General features: G+C 41.6%; 1 protein-coding gene and 1 long non-coding RNA gene across 6 annotated transcripts in view; one reads left to right on the top strand and one right to left on the bottom strand.

The window, feature by feature from the left end:
- The window catches only part of LOC122576050, a 43,990-nt gene that overhangs the window by 18,771 nt on the left and 919 nt on the right, over positions 1-24,300 (top strand). The window lies entirely within an intron of this gene.
- The window catches only part of LOC122576048 (serine-rich adhesin for platelets), a 63,430-nt gene continuing 60,428 nt past the window's right edge, over positions 21,299-24,300 (bottom strand). For all 5 annotated transcript variants that reach the window (XM_043745822.1, XM_043745827.1, XM_043745826.1 and 2 more), the window contains exons 9-13: positions 23,757-23,918; positions 22,799-23,084; positions 22,379-22,616; positions 22,151-22,301; positions 21,299-21,940 (exon numbers count right to left, since the gene is read on the bottom strand). In XM_043745822.1, the coding sequence (XP_043601757.1) occupies positions 21,680-21,940; positions 22,151-22,301; positions 22,379-22,616; positions 22,799-23,084; positions 23,757-23,918 (1,098 nt within the window). In that variant the 3' untranslated portion in view covers positions 21,299-21,679. The remainder of the gene's footprint in view (positions 21,941-22,150; positions 22,302-22,378; positions 22,617-22,798; positions 23,085-23,756; positions 23,919-24,300) is intronic.

Genomic DNA, 24,300 nt, shown 5'->3' with positions numbered 1-24,300 from the left:
AGTCATTATAACGAGTCATTATAGCGAGTCATAGAGTGGAATAGCGAGCGTAAAGTTGAACAGTAGCATTGGGCGAGAGACGATTACGACCGGTATATCTCTATACTTGTACTTAAAGTAATTTTAAACACAGACTATTGCAATTTTATCATTCGTCTCTTTAATAAACCAACCAACACGTTTAATAATAAATCCATCTCATATCTAAGAATTTTGACTATAACATCCTTGGAAGAGATAGAAATATTAGAAGATAAAGATCATATTACTTACGTTCGATGTCAAAATAAAATTATAATTTAACATATGGAAAATAATTCTAAAATCTATAATATAAAATATAACGTATTAACTGGCAATAAAAAGTCGCCCATGATTGTCATGTCTACGATACTTTCGGATAAAGTAACAAATTTTATCGAAGATTAATAACGAAAAATTACAAGGTATCAAGGTTCTCGTTGGATTGAAATATTCTTGATAGCCTTTCGAGATATTAGCGTTAGATACCATTTTCTCTGAAACCTGTCAACGATGCATCCTATGCCCAAGGAGCACAATATTCCAGAATAACGTTCGATTAGCGTTTCGCTAGCCTGTGAATCGTGAATCACGATTGAACGAGCGTACCTGCCGATTCAAGCCTGATGCGGAACAGCAGAGAGAACCATTCTGCTGGCTTGTACGAGAGAACCTTCATCAGCTTATCGCGAGGGAACATTATACGTGATCATTCATACGAGATGAACCGCAATTGCTGCTAGTATTTACAAGGTACAAGATAGAATTTTATCTCGTAGGTACAACCCACAGGAAAATATTTCACGATGATTAATGATTTCTGTCAACAACACGCGCTTCTTCCCGTCCATTTTTCTTCATTACGTACGCGATACTTGAGAACAAGGAAATAGATACAAGGGAAGCCAACTAACGTTTTTCAGAAATTTCGCTCATCTTGTGTCTCAGGACCGTCATGAGCATCACGTTAATGAATCTTAATCGTTGACTTTCATTATTGTTCCTCGTTTGAATCTGAAATCTCAAACAAACGTGACAGCTGCCAGGGATAAATCGACGACGGCGTCTACCTCTATTATATTTCGTATGAGATCCTTTAATGGAAAATTATAGTGTATCAATGATCGATATCAGCGATCGATGCCTTTCATTAATTACAAAAAATAACATAAAAGATCGTATTAATAAACGTAAACGAAGTTTTATCTGGTTACGCCGTGCGATATATTTTTGATAACTCTTCTTTTTCGAAATGAATTTTCAAACGCATTACGTAACTCTATATAATTTTCGATATTCCCATATTTGTGGAAACATCATGACAACGTTGCAAACCTCGGTAACGTAATACGCAAACTTCGTCACACGTTGCAATAAAAATAGGAAAACAGTGATGAATCGATAGCAAAGTTTGATATCTCTCCGAAAATAAACCCGGCCATAATAGCACGTGTTGGTAAACGGTCAGTCTTATCGAGATATCCAAAAATACACCAGAGCAGATCCCGGTGGCACGATAATAAACACGAATCGTTGATCAGGATTCCTAACGTGTAATCGTACTACGTAATATGAGTATTTCACGGTGGCAGGCATCGCGGATGGGGTAGTCTGCAGCGTGCAATCGAATCGCGCGATAAAAGGAAGGAAGGATGGCCGTGACGGGCGAGAGGGGCAAGATTAAAAGGTAGATAAACCGTAAAACGAGAGATGGATGGATGAAGTAAGGGAAAGGAGTCGGAGCGGTCTTTACAGTCAGACTAAAAGGAAGAAAAAAAATATAGAACACGGATTAGAAGGGGTGGAAGACTGAAGGTTGGCGTTGGCTAGGGACAAGGAAGAGAAGTCGCACAAAGGGAAGCCGAGAAACGGAGAAGGTGAAAAGGGGAAAAAGCAGGCAAAAGAGTTCGACTGGTTGGCGTAGGCAATGGCAAGCTTTTATCGGCAATCGCTGCCAGCAATTTCCGCCTTTATCGCCTATCAAACTGAAGGTATCCGGCTGTGCGAGTCCGGCTACGTCTCTGAGGCAGAACACCCTCGTTCTAGAATTGCGATAGCCTAATAGAGCGGCGAGCGTTGAGAGTAATTTATGCCAGTTGGTGCATCGTGAATCCTCGCACCAGTGGCTCGGTATACGCGACTTTTAAAATAACAAAGTAGAGACTGTGTGTGGTTACTAAGAACTGGTGTGGTTACAACGATCGGTGAGTATAACACGAGGCTACGCGATATTGCTATGAAAATCTAGAACATTGAAAAATAGCAAGAAAATCGCGTCACGAACTCAACTTCAAATTTACTATTGCTAACGACTCAACACCAGTAGACAGCGGAAAGGAAAGTTACTCCCTTCGAGTGAGCTCTCTCGGCCCCCTTTTCTCGACCCCACGTGTTCTACGGTATGCAACGTACGCCAGACGCGTAGCTTCTCTGGAAAAATTGAATTATTGGAAAACGTGCCGCGTTTCGCGGCGGGTCTCCACGGAAACTCGGGGAGAAAAACGAGAGCCGGGCTCGCGGGCGGCGGCAAGTTATGTCACCGGTTAACACCCGTACATTTATTATTCGGTTCGAATCGATAGGGCAATTACATCGCGGTCGATACAATCGGCTAGATTAATTTGCATCTCATTGAAAATTGCGATTCGTTAAAAAATATATAATCGATATGCTCGCATCGTAATCAGTTGTTTAAAGCATTTAGTTACACGTACATTTAAAATATTAATCAGGATTTTGCTCAAAAGCTTCCAATTTTCAACGTGCGTAGTTTCCTTTCAATCGTAGAGTCGAAACGAGGAAAGATTGGCAAGCAGCGCGATTTTCTCCGTTCTTGTCGCGCAGAAATTGCTTTTGACGACGAACGATGATCGATTCGAAGTTCGGGTTATAAGCCTTTGGAGGATTGTAATTCCGGGAAGCTTCGAGCACATCCACTGTCCTCCCCTCAACGACGATGGCACGAAGTTCGCGTGCACCAACCATTTGCGAGATTGCCAGCGAGAATTCCTCTCTATCTTCCGGAATGCTCGCGGATAACTCTTCGGCGAGTTTTCTCTTGTGTACTTAGGCAAAAGGTTAGAGATGTGGCGCGGGCGACTGCGCGAACAATGGATTTTTCCAGCTGCATTATTCATTCTTCGCCCTTTCCTCGCTATCCTACGGCACGCCGCTCGAGTGTAGCTGAATTCGTAGTAATTTAAAGTAACCTTCGCCGTCGATTACGCTCCCTTTGTGTCGCCAAGGGCTTCGCTCGCGCCCATTGCGCTCTATTTCGTGACTGAATGCACCGCCCCCGCATTTCGTTTCCACCTTCTTTAACAGAATCTTCTGATTTTTTCGCTTGCCCTTGTTTAATTATTAGTTGCCAGTGAAATGGTTGAATCTTTGATAAAGCAAATGCAACAAATATTATCTAATGGCGTTGGGTATTATCTATATCACGAATGTCATTTAGACATTCTTAGATTCTTAGATTGTCTTTTAGACGTTCGTAAAGTCATCCATTTCATATACGATAATCTAATACTTGCTTATCTCTCTTTCCACTCCATACGTGCAATAAGTCAGCGTAAAATTTGTATTTCAACGATGTGGAATTGTTTGTCAGTTACACGAGTTATTTAATCTTAGGGCATTTTGCTGTCATATTTGATGCACGGACCTCGCTTTTAATTTCTCATTTCGTATTTTCCGACTGGAAACCCGATTTACGTGATAAAAATGAATATTGAATGCGCGCGAGAGCTTTCCCGTGATCGAAACGCGGCGCCGCTTTTTCAAACAAATCTAAAAGGCCGGCGTATGTACGCGTGCAAATAAATAACCAACCGCGCAAGCAATAACCAACGATGTATGATTAAATCTGTATTTTCCTGACGGTTATCGTACATTTACAACGTCAAATACAAATTTCATGGAAACCGCCGGAACGTTCGTCGGGTGGAACTTATTCCGAGTTAAAACAAGAAAAACAAGAAGTTGGTTGGAAGCGTCGAGGCGGGGATCATGTCGTTTTAAAACCTGACGCGGATAACCTTAAGGATAAGTTTCCTCGATAGATTCGCCGTGGAAGTTTGGCCGTGAATGAAAATGCTACAAGAAAAATGCATTTTTCGAAGTACATTATTCACCTTTAAACCCATCTGCCTCAACGTCGAAGTGCACGCGACGGCACACGTCCCGTTTTCATCGTGAATTTTTGAGAAAATTTTCGAACTCGACACTCTCGCGTTCGCGGCAGACGTATAATATTTGACGAAAAGATGAAACGTTCGATTCGTTTGGGGAGATTGAGCGAGAATGATAAATTGCACCACGAGAAGCGAACAATCTTCGAGTTCGAATGAAAACCGAATCGAAGAGGAAAGGGCTATGCAATTATATCGTCGTAGAATCTTCGTGATTTCATTAAATCGTGTCTTAATGGTTTCCTGAAAGAGTTTTCCCGTTTCTCAGCACGCTGTAACGATATATATGATTCGAGCGACAATAACTTTTCATCGATACTTCTAATTTCTAATGAAATTTCTAATGAAAAACAGACGATCGTCTTTCTTTCCTCGAGAATAGTGGAAAACATCCAATGAAATTCTTTTCAGTCCCGTCTAAGGCCATGGAACAAGATATTTATTCGACACGCGCTTTATTCCTCAATTAATGTGAAGAAACTTTATTATTATGTACCCGAATGAATTACAGAACTTGCTCCTACCTCGACTAACAATAAGTACGCCACTTAGTTAAGCCAAACGTACTCAAACTGCGGATATAAAAGCTGATTTGCTTATTCACCCGAGATATCGTTTCTTCGTTTTTATATTTTTATCCTGTCCCTCTGATGATACAGATGTTATCTTTTATTATCAGAGTATTTTCTCTCCAATAGATATCAGGTGGCACGTTACGATCTTTTAACGTTCAAGCTCAATTGCAGCCAATTACGTTATGTTGACTTTAACGAGAAATATCGTTAATCGCGCCTTATGACAGCCCATTCATTGGAACGAAGTTCAGACAAGAGCAGCTTAATCACCGGCAGCTTACCAGAAGGCCTTATCGAAATGTCAAGCTTAATATCTCGAGATTAAACTGAAATTTAAACGCAACATCGGTAAACGTTCGAGGATTGTTTGATTAGATCATGCCATAAGTACAATTTTATTGATTTTCTGATTTTTCACGTTATCGTGTGGTTAAAAGGGTATATTTTAATATCACGTAATTAAAAAGAGGAATATTCGATCGGAAGATGTAAGTTTTTCGGTGATAAATGACGAATTCATACTACTCTCTCTCTCTCTCTCTCTTTCTCTCTTTTTCATTCAATTTTTCTGGATTGTACAAATTTATCGACCACCCTGGTACGAACCAGTATGATCCCTTTAAAGCCATTTACTCTGTGAAAACCATCGTTTGTGGAATTAGGAAAAATTATTTCGATTCCCATAGAAATTCCCGATTCTATCGCGAATGAAAAACAGCCAGGAATCCAATACAGGTGCCGTTGGGTGCACATTCAACCACCACACTGATTTATCTGCAATTGCCAATATCAAATACTACTAAATTATATCCATATCGCTGCATTCGTGCATCCCTCTTGCATTCTCCTTTCGATTATTATGATTAATTTGAAATACAATAAAACGATTCTCTTGTCGATTGTTAATAATTCGAGATACAGTAAAAAACGAAGAATCACGTATTGATCGATATTATAATTGAGCGCAATAATCTTAATGAAGATTAACCATATTTTCATGAAATATTTTCACACAATGTTACGTAGAGACTAATCTTCGAACGATTTCTTTACAGTGATATTTCCTCCCACATTTACTCGGCTCGCAGTGAATGAAATGAATTTTTTTTCGAAATACGCCGTCCAAACGAACTGGAAAAATTAGTTTCATTTTCGATTATGTCGCATTAAAATTCTCCTGTTTAATCATGAGATAACATTAATATCACAAGGTCAAAAAAAAAATGTTGTGTTTGTCACGTTTCTCTCTTCTGGTCTTCGCATAGTGTTGTATATCTTGCGTACTTCAGCGAGGAGAAAGAAAAATTTCAGAAGATACATTGGCGCGAACTTTTACCTTAGCGTTGATGCAGGAAATTCATAGGGAAAGTTTCGAACAAGGCTCACGGAAGCGTCCTGTATTGGATTATCGATCGACAGGAGCGCAGGTACACGCGATGCTTCCGCGGCGTCATTAGCAGTATCGACGTTGCGAGTCATCTGCGATAATGTACAATGTGGTTGATATTCGTACTGACAACCGGAGCTCAGGATTATCTTCTTGTCACGATTAAACCTGTCTCTCGTTCTGGCCTTATCCTTTGATGATTGGAATAGGCGAGCGCACGAGAACGTGGCCGATAGATTTTGAATTTATTGGCTGCGAACTAATTACTAGTTAATTACAAATTCTAACTGATGCGAACGAGCCGCTAGCTAGAGACTTCACTGATCTGGCTGCCGTTAGCCAAAATATCTTTCCCACGGAAAAAAATGTTCGGTTGGATAGCGCAAAACTTTCAAAAAATACTATTAATCGGTCTGGTTCATTTTTTGACTCGCAGCGATGCTCGATCGTTACGTTAGGACCGATACGACTGTTTGTGACAAGTTTCCACCGGTGCCAGACATGAAAATGTTTTATGCTTGTAAACGCAATGCAACCGCGTCAAAGTGCGTTTGTATGTTCCACGGTATAAAACTTTCGTGTGAATAGTCTGAAATTGATTTTACTCATAAATGAAATGACGTGGCTTATGAAATAGCATATATATGCGAAGAAAAAGGTGAATGAGCTTATTATATTTAACTCGATACAAAATAGTGGTTTCTGTTGGCTAATTGGTTATGATGACAGCAGATGGAAAATATATGACTCGCTTAAGAGTTCTTTCTTTAGTTAGGATCGTACACCTGATTAATAAATCCTTTTACGCAATTGGTCTCATCAACCATCAGTCTGGTGGAACTCTCCTCTTGACAACAGTGTTTTAACTACCACGATAGTTTAACTTTCCCCTAAATGAACTTTCATGTGCGTGCACGCTGTTAAGGGACGAGTGAGCACGTAAATTCGGCGAAAAGGTCACTTGAGATCGACTCGCGTAGCGGAAGACTGGAACCACTTGACCTGTAAGATGCACTCGCGTGTACCACAAGAGATTATAAAAGACCAAGGTCCGAGTTACCGGTATATTTAAGTATATCGGCCAATGTTTGCAACTTGGTACGGATCGTTGGTGCATCAGGAAAATCCGAAATCGTTTTCGAAAATGTTTCCTCGTTGGTCGCAGCTCATGAATCCCGATGCTGTGGCTGCATGAATGCCACTCGCGTTCGACGTTCGACGCTGTTAGAAACCACGAAGGAGAATATGGCCATTCGATGCACTCTCGTCGTTCGAGTAGCGGAAGTTGGCCCGAAAACCGGGACAAGCAAAACGAACAGCATGCCAGAGCTTTCGATTCCCTAAATCTTCTTAAGTTGTAGATAAGCGTCGCAGCGCATCTGCACGATGCTAAACTTTCTTAAGCTTCGGATGCTTACATGGGAAAGTTTTTCCATAAAGCCGACCGCTCGTCGTTGCGTTAGTTGGTGAATGCTGGTAAAAGAAAACAGAGCGTGACCAATGGAGAAACGACGAACCGCTCTTTACCGAGCCATTTTATCCGTTTATTCCGTCCCCACGTCCAACGTACGGCAATCTGACTGGAAAATAACCCGATCGTTTGATTTCTTTTTTTCATATTTTTTTTCTTCCATCTATGTATGATTATACGTGTATATACATACGTCTGTACACGTATTTCTTCTTTTTCCCTTTTTACAATTTCTATCCCCCTCATACCGACTAGCGTCGTGTCCACCGATTGTAAATTATTGCCGAATCGTCGCGTCGCATCGACGAATTCGCCTCGGCGGAAAACGAAATTGTTATCTCCATTAAATGCACATCGACGCGCTGTGCTAATCGAGTCGCGCGCTGTTTACACAACGGCCCGATATTCGCTTTTAATTATTATTTACCGTACGAGACGATGCTGACACGATCTTTTTCATTAGCCGCTCTTTTGTATGTATAACGAGCAATGAATTTGCCGATTACCTACATCCGTCCCCTACCCACCTTACCACGTAAAAACACGGCCCGTATATTCACAACAGTTGACGCCACGTCGTAAAAAAATACCCTGACCTGCGTACCGTGTCCGTTAACCTCTGCTCGATAATTTATTAGAAAAAACACGAAGCGACAGGTTTAACGATGATCGAGATACAAGGATTACGAGACGTAATCCCACGAAGGAGATAAACGCTGTCCATTATTTATAACGCCAGTTGCGCTGCCGACTGAATAATCGATTTTACATAATAATAAAGCGCCGTGGACGCACCTATATATCATAGAAGTTGTCGACCGGCGAGACTAGGATAACCCATAGATCATACACTCATCCGTGAACATAAATTACACGCAGAAACAACGGCTTCGGTCACCAACGTCTTCGATTCCGAGTTTCTCCATAGCATGCGATAGTCGCATGAAAGTTTTCTTTCATCTCTGTGAACTATATCCGTCGTAATATTACGTGGAGTCAATTGTTTAGGCTTACTTCAACTTTATATGCTACATTCGGACCGTTTAAATATCAATCGACAATTGATTTTGGAATATTCGATACTTTAGACACCTCTTGGATCTCGGACACGTTGCTTCGTGTAACAGATCGTGAATTTCGTCTACGTTTGCTCGATACTTTCGTGAGTCACTGTGAACTAATCGCGCCACCACCTTATTGCACGATGTGATACTATGAAAAAATAATGTTTCATCCGATAAACGAAACACCTTACGCATTACGAACCTATATTTCGAATTCAGCACGAGACGCGTGTGTTTTTTTAATAATAACACTAATGAGCTTCCGATGATGATGAAAAATTACCGCGACATCAAACAAATAACCGCTGGCAGTTGTATACTAAATTCTGCGCAAATTACGAAACCGCAGACGTGACCGCCGCTCGTATGTTTACGCATAATTGTCCAGAATTTAATTAGTATTTCCGTGGAGGAGTATTCGAGGTTTCGCGCGACCATAACGGTCACACGAAATGCGTTAATACATCGCGTGTTCCGTGGCATCCAAAACTTCCGTGGCTGAATTTCGGAGGTCTGAGTTTGAAGATCGGAACCATCGAAATCTGATTAACAGCTAGGTCACGGGAAGAAAGAAGGATCCGAGGCAGTGCAGGCGGCGAACAAAACACATTTAAGTTCGGTTCAGAAGTTTGGTTCTATGGGCACGCGATATCGCCAGCCGATTCGAGAAACGAACATCGGATGTAATTGTATCTTCTGTAACGTTGTTTTTCGCTTGCTTTTCCTCGTGTACTGAATTTTACTTTTTTCCCCTTCCTCTCTCTCTCTCTCCCTCTCTCTCTCTCTCCCTCTTGTTTAAATTGCCACAGAAAACACCTTGGATAAAGTGTTACGGGAAAACAAAGCGGAGCGAAAATATGTCCTCCGGCTGAATAAAATGAAAATACGCCAGGGTTCCATGAAAACTGCGATGTTATTGTATTATTCTTTCATAACTCTCTACAGTGGTCGGACCACAAGGAATGCAATAACCGAACGAAGTTCGATAAGAAGCATGCTCGAACATTTTCTTCTCTGCTCGGCGTACCAGGTTTGCAAGGCTTCGTTTCCCGTGTATCGGATTAATATTTCTACTTTCTACTCCTTCCACTTTTTCCTCTTCTTTCACTTCCAATCTTTTCCTTCTGTTGGTTTTTAATATTAGTTAACTTGGAACGAAGCGAAATTACGTGAAATTTTAATTGTTCGTTTCATACTGCCTGTCGTTTTTAAGCAATTAATCCCGGTAGATTAATTCGACTCTGGAAACTGCTATTCAAATTTCGTCGTTATACCTTTAATGATCTTCGCATTTTAATATTCCCTTTATGCTGCCCGAAACTGATGACTTTCAATAAAAAAAAAAAAAAGTTTAATATACAATTACTTAAAACCCGTATTGCCCGGCGCTGTAACGTAACGAGCGTTCATTATTCAGCGATGTCTGACCAGGCGCCGACCCATTCTACTTCCACTAGCTCGTCTCTTCGCTGCGACGCGCAACTTAAAAACTTTTCCCACCTGAGCTCATCGATCAGTTATTTCCAACTATTCGTTTCGTTCACACTTCCAGGCGATTAAACACCATAAAGGGCAACGATTCATCTCGTCGCTGCTGCAGCTAATGTACGTGACGTCAGTGGAGACGGAGTCGAGCATCGATAAGCGACGACTATATTACACGTCAAAATTTCAACGTTTGTAATCAACGTTTATTTTTGCCAGCTGGATGAAAATGTTTAATATCATGATACGGTCAAGCTGACCGCTTAATTAACCTTTCTTTGGTGCGCGGCTATTAAAAGTCCGACACGTCTCGCGGTAATTGAAATCTCGCGAGCGAATTTCGACGCTGACCAGGTCTGTCTCGCTCGTGGCAATGTTCGGCGGCAGCGAATTCGAAAATTTCATCCGGCCTCGTTCGTTATACGTTGCTGCCGACGAGAGAGGGTCACAGTCACTTGTTATATTAATGGGGGAAACGTTTAATTGCGTGATATGTTTTGCGGCGACCGCTTAATTAACCTTTCGTCCCATGAACCTCGAAACGCGCCCGTAAATTCTCTCTGATTTCCCTAGCCCGAATTCAGCTTCCAGTTTACTGTGTCTAGTCACGCTCGATCTCATCGTTCTTTCTCCTTTCTCTTCTCTTTCTTTCTTTTTTCGAACATTTTCATCGAGGCAACAATGAAAATCGTTCGACGAGGTATCGCGAAATTATCCGACAAGAAACCGTCCACCGGGGTCAATTAATTTTAATGAACGCCGCAGTGCAGCTCGTTACACGGCACCCAGAGCATGTTTTATCGGGCAAATGAACCGTCATCCGGCTACAAAGCTATCCGATTCGCGACACTACGTTGTTATTACTTTTAAGATTCGTTTTCGTTCGATCTTTCGAATCTTCGACCAATGGTCCGACGCTCGTCACTGTTCCGATTACTTTCGAGTAGTTACAAGAAGCGCGAGTGCTCTCCAGATATCGAGAAGTTGCAACATTCGCGAAACTTTTATTCGCGCCAACAAAGTCGTTCGATAGGTCTACGTTCTCGCTCTCGGATAGGATTCAGAAAATGTAGATCATTCTAAAATTGTATCCTTTTGTTGGAACGCGTGGAACGATAATAAAGTGAAAAGTAACGAAGCCAGCTGCGTAAGAATGCCGCTGCTCGACTCTCTAAACGTTTTCACGAATAAAAACTGTCCACGAGGATGAGACACGAACGACAAACTTGGATAAGAATCAACAAAGTCTGAGGGTTCGTTGCCTCAACGTGTAAATCCAACGTTGGTGACATTAGCTTACAGGAATCTAGAGGCGCCAGTGATCCGCTCGTACGTTGAAACAGTGTCGCGCGTGTACTTATCGATTGCAGGTGCTCGTTTTCTTCGCGTCTTTCTCCACGTCCATCCTATTGGTATTCCTCTGACGTTATTCTGGGACTGTTTACGACGAGATGCTCGAAGCTTGGAAAGAAGTTGTGCGAATGGATGATGTAAAAAATTTGCCCCGAACTCGCACGTATGGTTGTTTCTTTTTTCAGAAATAATGGCGCACGAGAGCGAGGAACACGTACCGCGGCGTATACCTGATCTGTGAGATTGCTTTCTTACTTGTTTCTTGCTTCTCAAAGTAATCTTAGGGCCGCGTGCCATCCTCTCGAGAGCTCGACCACGTGCAAACGGACTCGCGCTGGGAAATCTACTGCGAGTAAATTTTTCCACCAATTAAATTCCCACGACAGGTTCAAGCTGCCCCGGATAATTAAGAGAAACGTTTTGAAATATGTTCGCAACAAATTAGCGACGGTATCGTGGTCGAACGTATGAATAACGACAGTAATTATGATAGCGCGTAATTTAGCATCGTAATATCTTTTGCAATGTTTCCCGAGCCGAGTCCGTGGCAATACGCGAAACAAATTGCTTCGTGTCGATTAACATCGTTCGATAATTTATTCACCGTTGACGGTGCCCGTTTTCGAAACGTGTAAATTGTTAGGAGTACAGTAGGTGAGCTGTTGTCGAGAAAACTTTTGCGAAAATTCGTTCGTTAGGGGAGGAAAACAGGGGTGGATTTCGTCCAAGTCCCGGCATCGTTAAGTCCCATGTGTTGATTATTTATTACGACTTTCGCGTGTAATTTACGAAATAACCAAGTAAATCTGAAATAACGCTTTTAGGTAAATAGCGCGGCGCAGTTCGAAGCACCTGTGTCGGTGCACTTGGGCCCAGCGTTAAAGTCGTTTGTCTTTCGACCGGTAGAATTCTGTTAGAGAACGAGAAACCGATTTCTGCGCGACCGTCTGGGTGTATCGGGAGATAAAGTGTTGAGGTTATTAGATGTATAATGAGAGAGACGCGTGGATAAATTATAAGGTAGAAAATATATTTGAAATACGGAAGTGAAAGAGATACAAAAGTTGAAATAATAATATGAGCTGGTCCAGATCCGCACGCTAGCAGTATTACTCTATAACTGAAAAACCCTGAAGCCAACGTCGCCTTTCGACTGTTTATGGCCTGCCTTCGTCGCAGTCTTTTGTCTATGCGCTGTCGATGGCTTCAATGCTTTAGAAAGCTAAAAAGACCAGATGTAGAGTTTTCTTAAAGGCAGTGACCTTCAACATAAAGAATAAATGATTTTCGCCGTACGATATCGATCTTCTCTTTCTGGCCTCTGGTTATGAAATAAATTTGATATATCGTCCTGAAGATGTTAGCTCTGGCAGTGTTCTAGACTTTAAACTTTGTGTTAATTGAACGTAAACTTGGATCGAAGTGGAGTTTTGGTTTCGGTTATACCTACGGCAACGTACTAGACGTCTTTATGGCGTCTTTCCTTGCTGTTTTATAGACGCATCTTGTATGCACGTCATTATCGTAATATACAAGGTGGTATTAAACCAGCATGGCGAGAGAATTTGTTTTTACGCTGGCGAGAGCGGAGGCTGGAAATTACGTTATAACCATTAATACGCAAGAGGTAAAAGGGAAAATTAATTCGATGACGTTTCTAATTAACGCAAGCATAACATTCAACATTTGAGTGTTCTCGATTTGCTTGTGAACGTATACCATTATAACTCGGTAGCCGGCATCTCTCCATTTTCCATAACACGATCCATGTTTTCAAGCTAACAATGTCTCTTCTTCGTTTTATCAACTTTATCGCAACATTGTTTCAAAATATCTGATCCTCGGATGATCGCGTGACGATCTTGTCTACAAAGATAACATTACATCGTCACGTTTATGTTACAATGTTCACAGTCTCCCGAGTATTTCGAGTTTTTACAACAATATTGCGAAACATATCCTGATCCTTTCGAGAACATAAATAGTTCTCGATACGGTAACAAGTTTTTAATGCGCGTGTATAGCAAAGAAAAAATCATAGGAACGATTAACAAAAACAAAATTTATTTTTTCTATCGCAAAATCTGTTGCTAGAACGTTATGCAAGGATATTTATTAATACTTTTATCTTGTAAAACTTCGCTAAAGACGGTCCAGGTACGTAATCCAACGTTGCACACATTCTACGACGACATCTCGAAACCTTCGATATAACGTAAAATGACTCAAACTCTTCGAACTTTTAAACTATTTAAACTATCAAAAATCATTCTAAAGTTCGCGTAAAACGATCCATCGCGCATAAAGCCATCGCGTACTATCGTATCTTCTCGCGTAATGTATCGTGAACGTCGAAACCTACCGATTGTTGAGTCATTCCTTGCTACGAGGCTTCCATCTCCGTGTAGGAGTGTCGAAAATTGAACAATCTCCTATGCGCCGTTCACGTCGACCGCACTGTTTCACGCGCATACATTACGTGCACACTCTCCGCTGCACATCAGAGGTGCGATGCCGTTCTAGCTGTTCAGAGCGAGAGTTGCGAGCGTGTATCAGGGCTGAGAATCTGCCTCTTCCCTCCAAAGAGGCTTTTAGCGCTTTGCACCGCACCACGCGTACACAAGCGCCTGTATACGCGCAACCCGAACTTCTCTGCGGCCAGCGTGTTGCTCGCTCGACTACCTGCTACTTGTAATCAATGTAATTCACGGGATTACACAGCCGGATGTAGGTCGTGCTACCATCGTCGCCGGTTACTTGCCGGCAATATCGTTATCCCGACGACTTTTCTCACCGATGCCAGACGGCTGTCGTTTACGCTGTTACCGGAACATTAAGACCGATTATAAGTAAGCTAGAGAGTTCCAGACACTTACAATTGTCATTGATTACGCTGTTATTAGCAGATACGACTATTTGCATGATACGTACTACCTGCAATTACAATAACAAAATGAAATTTAATATATTTTTATTAACAGATGCAATTAGGTTACGGAAGCATTCCAACACTTGTACACCCCTTTCATGAACGTATTCTGTTATACGAAACATTTTGAAATTTCTTTAGAACTCTTGCGAGGCTCTATACATGTAGATTTGTTTCAAATTTTACCAATATTAAAATAAAATTATAGAAATCACAAGATATTTATTGCAAACATACATTTTACAAAATTCTTCAGGCGTGGTTACATATTAGAAGAAGAAAAAGCTTGGTTTTCCCTTTGCACTGGAACGATCGTGTTTAATGTTCAACATTAATACAATGCCAGATACGACGATTTGTCATCGATGGTAGGAAAACAAGAAAGAAAAATGAAAATATATCGGGGCCGCCTGTTTCAATGAATTGGCCATCTTCCGCGCGGCTACGCTTTAAGGAGCGCGCAAACACCATTTATTCGTTTAATTTCGCGCTACGATAAGGTAGCTGGATTTAATGTCAAGGAACAAAGTGGCAATTAGGTGATAATGCATTCACGGCTTCGGTGAATTTTCGTTCAATAAGCCTCTTTAGACTTTCGCGTACTTTCTATTGTGCCAGCCACGTATTCAGCGCATGTATACAAATACGTGTATGAATTAACGACCAAATGCCATATAATCTTTTCGCGGAAACAAACATTTAAATGGTTTGTTAAAAATCTTAACAATGATATATTAAAATTAAAGGGACGACTTATCGAAGTATTAATTATACTTCTCTTCTTGGCTCCACGTATGTGACCTACAATGAGAGTTATATTTTAATTTTTCAAAGCCAGTTCTCATTTTCGAACAAAGACTAACCTCATTTTTTCTTCTATTCTACTTTTATATGAAATTAGATTTAGAAAATAAGCAAATGTTCAGAAACTTTCGAGGAACAGCGTATATCACGCTACTTCTAGTAGACGAAGTTGCGAACGATACTCTTTCAGATTTTTCTTCGACGTGAATTTCAACTGCATGGAAATGGGCTTGAATTTTGATTTATCAAGCCCGGTTAGTCGATGGAAAGGGTAGAAAATGTCGGACACGATAGAAGGCATGGGGTGTTTTCGATTGGCAACAAACGGAACCGCCCTAATAGCACGGTACCCGGTCGTGTCAGTCCGATAATGCGAGATAGACGTACTGGGAAAGCTTTCGACAGCTTTCAACTCCGTTGAGTTTATATAAATAACTGCGGCCTCTACAACACCCTCTGCCATCACAAGAACGTGTAGCTTTCGACCAACGAATTTCCAGGGCGAATATGCCGGGCACACGTACCGCGAGTGTACGTTACTGCCACATATTTGTCAATGATATCGAGTTTTTCACGAATGATACAACAATGATACGAACTAGCTGCAACAGTTTCAGAGCAACGTGGTATGAAGTTGAATGGCGTTTCGTACCCTACGCCGCAGCACGAATTGAAAACTTACACGACCGGATCCCAATTTCGACGGGCCGAGCTATAAACGTTTGTTATTGTTTTACAACGCGCTATTCACACCTGTCGATGCGCCGATGCTGCTGTGGAAATAATAAAATAATCGGTTTCTGTTCCCATTTCATCGCGTATCCATGTTTCTCCCTTTTGTCTCTCTTTTATTAGCCAAATAAAGAAACATAATATCTCGCACAACGAGAAACGCGATTGTTTCGTTTAAAATACGAACAATTCCTGGACTACACATAATTAACTTCCACGACGAGAAACAATCTATATTTCGTTGGAATCGACATGCCAATTACGAACAATTTGCTAGTTTGGGTCTTTTAGCCCCTGTTCGTCGACAAAATCATTACCGGTTAGAGACGAGACAAATTAACAAGGAAGAACCTGGCTCGGTTTACTGCCATGGCGGAATAATCAAGCTTACGACATTAAACTGTTTAACGACGTTCGCGCTCCTTTGCACGACCCCTTTCGTGCAGCAGGTTGCAGCAAACAATTTGCGCCTGTTTTCTACCTGACATTTTCAAACGGAACGTTTTTTCCGCATAACTCTCATCACTTCTCGGAAATATATCGCGTGCATTGGCGACGATGTATTTTAAAAATCAATACGATCAGTTAGCTGAGCTGTTCAATTTTGTGTCTTCGGTTAAGTTACTTGGCAACGTTTTGTTTATACGATACTGCGGTCGCTAATTAACATTTTTAACACGTAATTTCAAGAATGTCGGAATTTCAGCTGCTCCAGATGTTTCTTGCAAAAAAAAAAAAGATATTCAGAATTCATTAACTCGCGGAAGGAAATAGATCTAAAAATTTTGGCCAGTTTAACGCTTGCTGGCGTTGCTAAGTACAAAAACGCTTTTCACTTTCGTATCCGTACTTTTGGGCGTACGCCAAGCAACGCGAGCGGTTACGCGGAGAGACACGGCCACTGCCAACGCAAGGCCAAATTAACCAACCGGTAGACCAACGAAATTGACCTCACGTGCTTGAATCCGCCTCGCCAGGATAATCTGGATTCTCTCGTCGAGGCAAATTAAGCGCTACTTTCGAAATAACTGCTCGTGTTTGCTTGTTTCTCGACAACATACCACATTAGTAAACAGGTTGATCGGCCAAAAATCATGTTTCCTGCTTGCCCAGCCACTCGTTAAGATATATATTCGTGTTTCCGCATTTTCCAAATATCAATGAATAAAAGATAGTGCATATTTTTCCACGAGAGTAGTATGATACGTCTAAGTGAATTCTAACTCAAACTTTCAACACGATTTATTCAACCATGTACCATTTTGATCCATGCGCCTTTCTCCCGTACATCTCCGATTCTAATAATTCAAAAGGGAATTATCACGTTAATTTAGACATCAGTTATATATAGATAGAATACTGGACTGATTTAGTAGCGATGGGATTTCACACGTGGCCGAACAAGATTGCTGTAAACGTAACTTAATCGCATGGAAGTTTAATAAACATACCTAATTCCCCATCAACGATGAATATTCTTTATTCATGCCAGTAGGAAAATCGTTCATCCGCTGCTGGTTTATGTTATCGCTGTGCGTTAATCCTCGATCTGTAATAGAGTTGAACAATGCGGGTTGCGACATTTGAAGCGGAATACACTACATGTAAGGGGACGTGAATATCCAGGTGATATCCATTGAAACTAAACGGTGCGTATGACGATTCGAAGATAAACACGTTACGCGAAAGCGATGGAAAATAAGAATTCCGATAGTTGATCTATTTTAAACGAAAGAGAAAAATGAAAAAAGACCGGATACAGAAAGTAAACGATAAAAATAGTGGACGAAAACACTCAAAAAAAAAAAATTATATAGACGCTCTGTTATCGCGACTATTTTCAGAGTTCTACAAGCTTTCATCGTATACCCGTAGAGTAAAGAAAGCACAATGGTAGAAAAAAGAGGAGAAATCTAATGGCTGGAAGATCGAGTGTAATTATGCGTTTTCACCGTCTAACGTCGCTCTTCTACTCGCATAATACCATCCTTTGTTATTCTTTTTTCTGGCCTTTGGTAAGGCCAGCTCGTCGTCAACGTACCAAAACTTTGTTTCAACTACCTCTTAGCTCGAGTACCGGGTCTAAAGTGGGTCGACTAATTAGTTGGATACTTGAGCCATTCGCGTGTTACATTTTACACCAAAAGGAGTGCTGCCTTTCTTCGAGGAATTGATGGTAACGATTATTTTTGACGTTGCAACAGGAATGCGGACACGACGTTGTTAAAATTCGGTGAAATACGTCAACGTACGTATATCGTGGAAGTTGAAGTGTGGCCCATTATAAAAAGAAACAATTTTTACTCTCCAAATTGTCTCTCTAATGTATTCGAGTATACAGTATACGTAGGTGTGCACGTATGTAATAGAGATTGGTAATTCCAATGTTCGAATTCTTTCGTTGATCGTATCTTTGGATCTACTTCAAGAATCTAACTCTTTCGGTAGAATAGGTTGTGCAGGCACGGCCACGCCTGTGCATACTGAAGACGATAGAAACAAACATACGTGCTCATCCATTTCGTGTTTGTTTAAAGTAATTTGCCCTGACTTATTATGATGTTAAATAGTTCTAAATGTTAATATATGTAATCCACTGTAATAAGTAGTGGTATGTGTCGCGATGCTTTCACGAACCACTGTACATTTCACTTCACTGAACCTCGAAATCATTGGAGTCCTTCGTTTGGAGAAACACTTTATTCCCTATAACCGTTGCCTTAGCAATTTACATTCGTCGCGTACTGTCGTCATGTTTGCTCAAACAGTTTGCAAGACAAACGATGCTTCCGGCAGACGAAGTCGCAGACATACGTTTAACAGAATCCACTCGACGTTCTTGAAGGAATGACGTTGCTGTTCGATCCTGGCTTCGTCTTGTTGCGCCGATAGATCAGAATCGAGCGCGAAACGTACTCGAACGTTACGTACCTGTTATGGAGATGGATGCAGTCAGCTACCTACAATTTCGATGGCGAGCACTCCGCCTTCTTCGAGTTCGTGCTGCTAAAAGCACGAAAACTAAAGTAGTACGTGCCATTGTTTTCCGTATCTGTCAATGGTATCTGCTAACAACCGACGCGTCGCGACGACGTTTCGTCGCGTCTGAGAGTTGTATTACAGCAGGCGTCCTGACGCCGTAAAAGACGCAGTCGAGAGCCAAAACGACGATTGTTTTTGCCTGTAAACTACGAGCGAAAATGATAAGCTGCGAGTAATCGAGCTTCCATCGATATTAAGCATTTCGTGTACTACTTCGGCGACGAAATTAAAAAATCTAAATTAATCCCGTTGACAATGCTGACAATCATATCGACAATTCAGTAATTGACCTGTTCGCTTTCAGTTTATAACAGATAGCATAAAGCCAATGTATTTATAGATAATTATCGCGTCATTCGATCGACCATATCATTTGGTATAAAATGATCAAAAGCAGCACGGCGTTTAATCTATTGATTTAACTGATAATTTTACTGCAGTCTTCTAATACAAAACCGCACGATTTTTTAATTTAAGTCAACAATACCTTCACATTCAATTATCACATGTTCTGCCACTGTGAGATAAATGCAAGAGATTTTCGTTTCATTAGAGTCTGAATAATCGTGTACTTTAATCACGCGAAGACGTAGTAATATCGGCAGTGATTTTTAATCGATGGACTTCATTTCCATTGTCTTTTTCTCCAAGAATATCGTTCCAATATGGTTCCATGGTAAATCTCCGTTCGAGAGCATTAAGCGTCACCTCAATATCATCACGGCAAATAGATTACAATAAGACGGACTTAAATTTCCTTTGGAAGGTTTTTGTAAACCTTTAAAGCGGTCTGCCAACGGGTCAATCATCAATTTCTAACCTTCCACCACATATGACGTATCGTCTTAAAAAAAAGTGTTCGTCTCTCGTTCGAGAGCGTTCAAGCTGCCAAGAGGTAGAGTCGAGGGTAGAGTATGCGACATCTATGCCACTCAGCCCGAACAGAGCCACGTCCGGTCAATAATTGGTATATACTACTAGCTGGGAAACTTACCTCGACAAGAGGGACTCGAGTGTCGCAACAAACAAGCAGCTCTTTATTTCGTAGCAACGGACGTTCAAGCCCTCTTCAACCGGAACCTCTGTTTCGATAAAACATTCAATAGAATATTTTCTTCCAACCCTCGGCACAGCCCTTCAGCCTTTTCTTGACGAGAAAAAAAAAAAACTATTTTACATTCGCTCACAGCAAATCTAGATTTGTCCGATTCCTTCGGCTTGGAAAATTTTTCATGAATATTGGTTAAGCATGCAGAGCAGCTTCGTTTAAAAATCGTCTCTCCGAGGCGAGTTATTAAAAAGGGCTGGTTTACGAGATTCCGCGAGCGTCTCGGCGTCCACGGTAACGCGTCCATCCGGCCTGCTTTTGTACGTGTGTGTGTGTGTGTATATATATATATGTGTGTGTGTATGTGTGTGCCATTAAATTCATAAGGTTTAATTAAAAACTCGTTTCTGCTCGGCGCGCAGGTAACGCGGCATTCCTGCGTGGTCCAATTCCGTTGCTGGAAAAAATGCGTCTAAAAGGAGTTGGTGGGGTTGGAAGGGTGAAAAAGGTGGACAGGAAAAGGCAGAGGAATTACTTAGAACGTGTTCGGGAACCGCGCCAAATTTTTAATCCGTTGTTGGAGAGGCATCGGGGCCACGTGTCGCGTATTTCACCGAGCCCCTCCAAAAAATTGCATCTTCCGTCGGTCGCCATTCCGATTATTGATTTATCGAACTACCAACGCCGCACGTCGTTATTGCATTAACGATAATACGCGTTCGATCTCGTGCGTGACTATTACACGGAATTTGTTGTATCGGATACTTGGCTTGGATTTCGCGCCGCGACGTTGATAAATCGACGGTACCTGGTGCCACGCGAGAGTGTGTGCGTTTGCGTGTCGTACAAGCGGACCAGTGTTTCCAACAGAATGTTAGAGCAACGATCGGTGATCGGTGCCTTTTTTTGTCGACTCGTGGGTGATCTCCGAACCAGTTGATGCACGTTGCCATTTAGAAGTTAAGATGGAGACAAACGAACGAGCTTTCTAAAAATTTAAGGGAAGACGCGAAGCAGACCGTTAAAATAGAAGTATTCCTTGCGGACCGAAGTATTAACTTAATAATAGCCTTTCCGTGTCTTTGATATTTACGGTAATAACCGCGCAACGAACGCTTCGGTAATTTAGCGTTTCCACTTAATCGAATCAGCTATAAAATTGTTCGCCAGGGGGAATACGTCAAACAGCAATTGTCGTTTATTTGTACAAATATTTAATAAGATTACAGTCGATCGGGGACGTTAATCGAAGGTAATTATCGTTCTTAATTATGAACGAGAACGTTCGGTCGAAAGCATCGTCCCACGCGATCTCGCTTCGAACGAGCGTTGATATCCACTCGGAGCCTCGCGTTCTCATCTGTACAATCGCGACTATCGTCCAGTTTCGTTCGAACGAAACGTCGTTCCTTTCGATCGTCTGAAAACTGTACACGTTTCTCGAATTTAGAAAATCTTTAATACACTATTTGCCAGATGTATAAATATAATTAAATAATATTTCGTCTATGAAAAAACTGGTCGATTCTGTTCGACTTCGTCCCTGATGACGATCGTTTGAAGAAATAGAACGATCGTTTAACGAGTCCGAACCAGACGATTCCGTTGCTCGTCCAAAAGCAAGGACGCTTCGCCCATAATTTTCGCACTGGTTCGAACCAAGAATAGCAATTGGTATTCGTCGGTGACGGTGAGCGGCGCCCTTGTCCTCACTAACGCGTGAAGAACGTTGGCTCTTTCCAGATCCAACCATCTTTGGAGGGTAACTTCCCTTTCTCGTGGACCACCGAAAGTCACGTCCGCGGGACCCCACAGAGAAAATTCCAGGATGGATTTCACCTACGTTGAGAATATAGATTTTCTTTCAGTTTTCAATTCTTCCAGATTCTAACACAGACAAATATTTTTTGTCGCCACTGTATATCGCGATCGAATATTTGACATTCGCGTGACGGCACTGTAGTATCGCTAGTCGTCGTAGCGTTCATCTTTGAAATTATTTGTTTCATCGCGAAAACAGACAACCGACGACGTTCTAGTTAATTTTACCTGAGACAAGGTGACTGCTTTCTCCCGTACGAGCAGCTCCTGAATCAGAGGCAGCCTACTGGCCAGGTTGAGTTGTTGAAGCGCCACGAGCGCGCACTGACACAACGAAACCCTCTCCTCGTCGCGTTCCTCGTTCGTCTCCACGTTCAATCTGTCAAACGTTATCGAGCAATGAGCGAACCAATTTCGAGCTGGCGTCGAGCAAGCTCCTTCGACGCGTTTACCGACCCTTGAAGAAGATAGAGCCTGTAATAGGCGTCCTTGTCTTCTCTACATAGAACCACGTTGTTCAAGCTTCTCGCAGATTCTTCGATTCCTCGCGCTTGAAGGCTCTTTAACGCTGTGACGAATTGAAGGAGCACGAACGATGCTTCTCTAATTGTTCCTTCGTCGTGCAAATCCTTGATCGTCGCACCGTATAATTGTATCGTGTTCACTTGTAAACGCGGCAGTACAGAAATGGTCGCTGAAATAATAAAAACGATTTTACGGTATCGCGAATTTAAATTTTCATAATTTTACGGAATTTAAGGAAATTAGAGCGTTTGTAACGTTCGGAAAAGCTGTCGTTTGCCCCTTAATGAATTAACGTTGGTTCGTGGCAACTTGTAATTTAAGGAGGGAAGGATAAGGAGATCGATAAAATACCTTCGAGCTTCTTGTTCCCGCGTAGACACGTCTTGTCGGTAATTTCTCTCGGTGGGCTGTCTATAAACTCGATTATAGGTGCCAAATAAAATTCCTTCCGCGACACATGCGTAGCCAGATCGAAGGCGATGCACAAGGTGACGTTCAGCTCGTTCCACGTCGCCGAGCAAAATATTCTTCTACCGACTGTGATCGACGTATTGGCGTCGATGCCGAAGTGGCTTACACGCGGATTCGTATTTTTCAACGCTCGCAGCCCCGCAAGCATTTGAGGCGTTTGGTTCAGCTGCAACAGTAAACGTACGTCCCATGCATATTCTATGAAACGTGTTGTTGAACCACGTCGTACGAGTAAAATACACATCTAAATACAATCTAAATAGAACGATCCAATTAGACCACAATACTCCATTTATTTCAGTTGTATTTATTGCAACGAAATTTTAGTTAATTCCTGATTAATTGAACTCGTGCCGACTGAATCTATTTATAGCGGTTCGCGGATGTAGTTCACGAATACTTGCCATGGAAAACTTTTACGAATATATTACATACATCGTAAGTTTCATACACCGTAAGTCGAAAGTTTTTGAAATTTCATTACCACCCTAATGAAACATTACGCGGCTGTAACGAAACAAGAAAGTTGAATATCGCAAATATGCATTTTTACACATTTTGCTGGATCTTGAAATCTGTTTAGACGATGAATTTTTGCGAAAAGATTCCAGGTCAGTAAGATAAATATTGGTTAGATACCGGAACAATGCCGCTTCGTTAATCGTAAATCACCGCGGCTTGAACGCATACTGCGATATAACTAATAATGAAATATCCTATTGTGCTGTACGAAAGAGCACTTGAAATTTTATCGAAGATTTCATGAATGTAGGATTCGAATCTCGGAATAAGTAGTTGGAAGATTTTTCTTAGAAGGAAGTGCAAAGTGAGAAAGTACCTGGTCGAGAAACTGGGCGAGAGCTTCGTGATTTGCAACGACCACGGCGCCGTAATTATCCTCGAGGCTTCGATGAACTATACTGCGACCTCTGCGTTGCCTCAATCGGCTTATCCTTAATTCGTCGTCCTTATTCTTCCAGTCTTGATCCTCCTCCGGACCCTGCGTTTTAAAAATTCCATTATAAATTCCGCGCGGTTGCGCCACTGATAAAACTATCTCAAAGTAAAATTGTTTCCCGGGATCTTTATTAAATAAGAAAAGTCCAGGACGCGCGCGCGGACCACGAAACTTCCCCGTCGAGTAATAAAGTTCCGCAAATACCGCGGGATCGAGTTGCATGGTAATAAAATCGTTGGGCCCGCTAAACAGTTGTGAAACCGATCCACCTTTGAAAAAGCAACGAAGATAGCTCGCTCCGACGGAAGCGTGAAAAACCTAGTCTCTACGGGGTTTCGTTTAATTTTAAACCTTTTCTATCTGGTTAGCGTCCGATCGATCGCCATGTTCGTATCGCTTCTCTTCTAAAAAGCATAAATTCCGA

The sequence above is a fragment of the Bombus pyrosoma genome, linkage group LG15 (assembly GCF_014825855.1).
Source record: "Bombus pyrosoma isolate SC7728 linkage group LG15, ASM1482585v1, whole genome shotgun sequence".
NCBI classification, from domain to species: Eukaryota; Metazoa; Arthropoda; class Insecta; order Hymenoptera; family Apidae; genus Bombus; species Bombus pyrosoma.
Note: the sequence above shows the minus strand (reverse complement) of the source record. Positions and strands in the feature narration are given on the sequence as shown.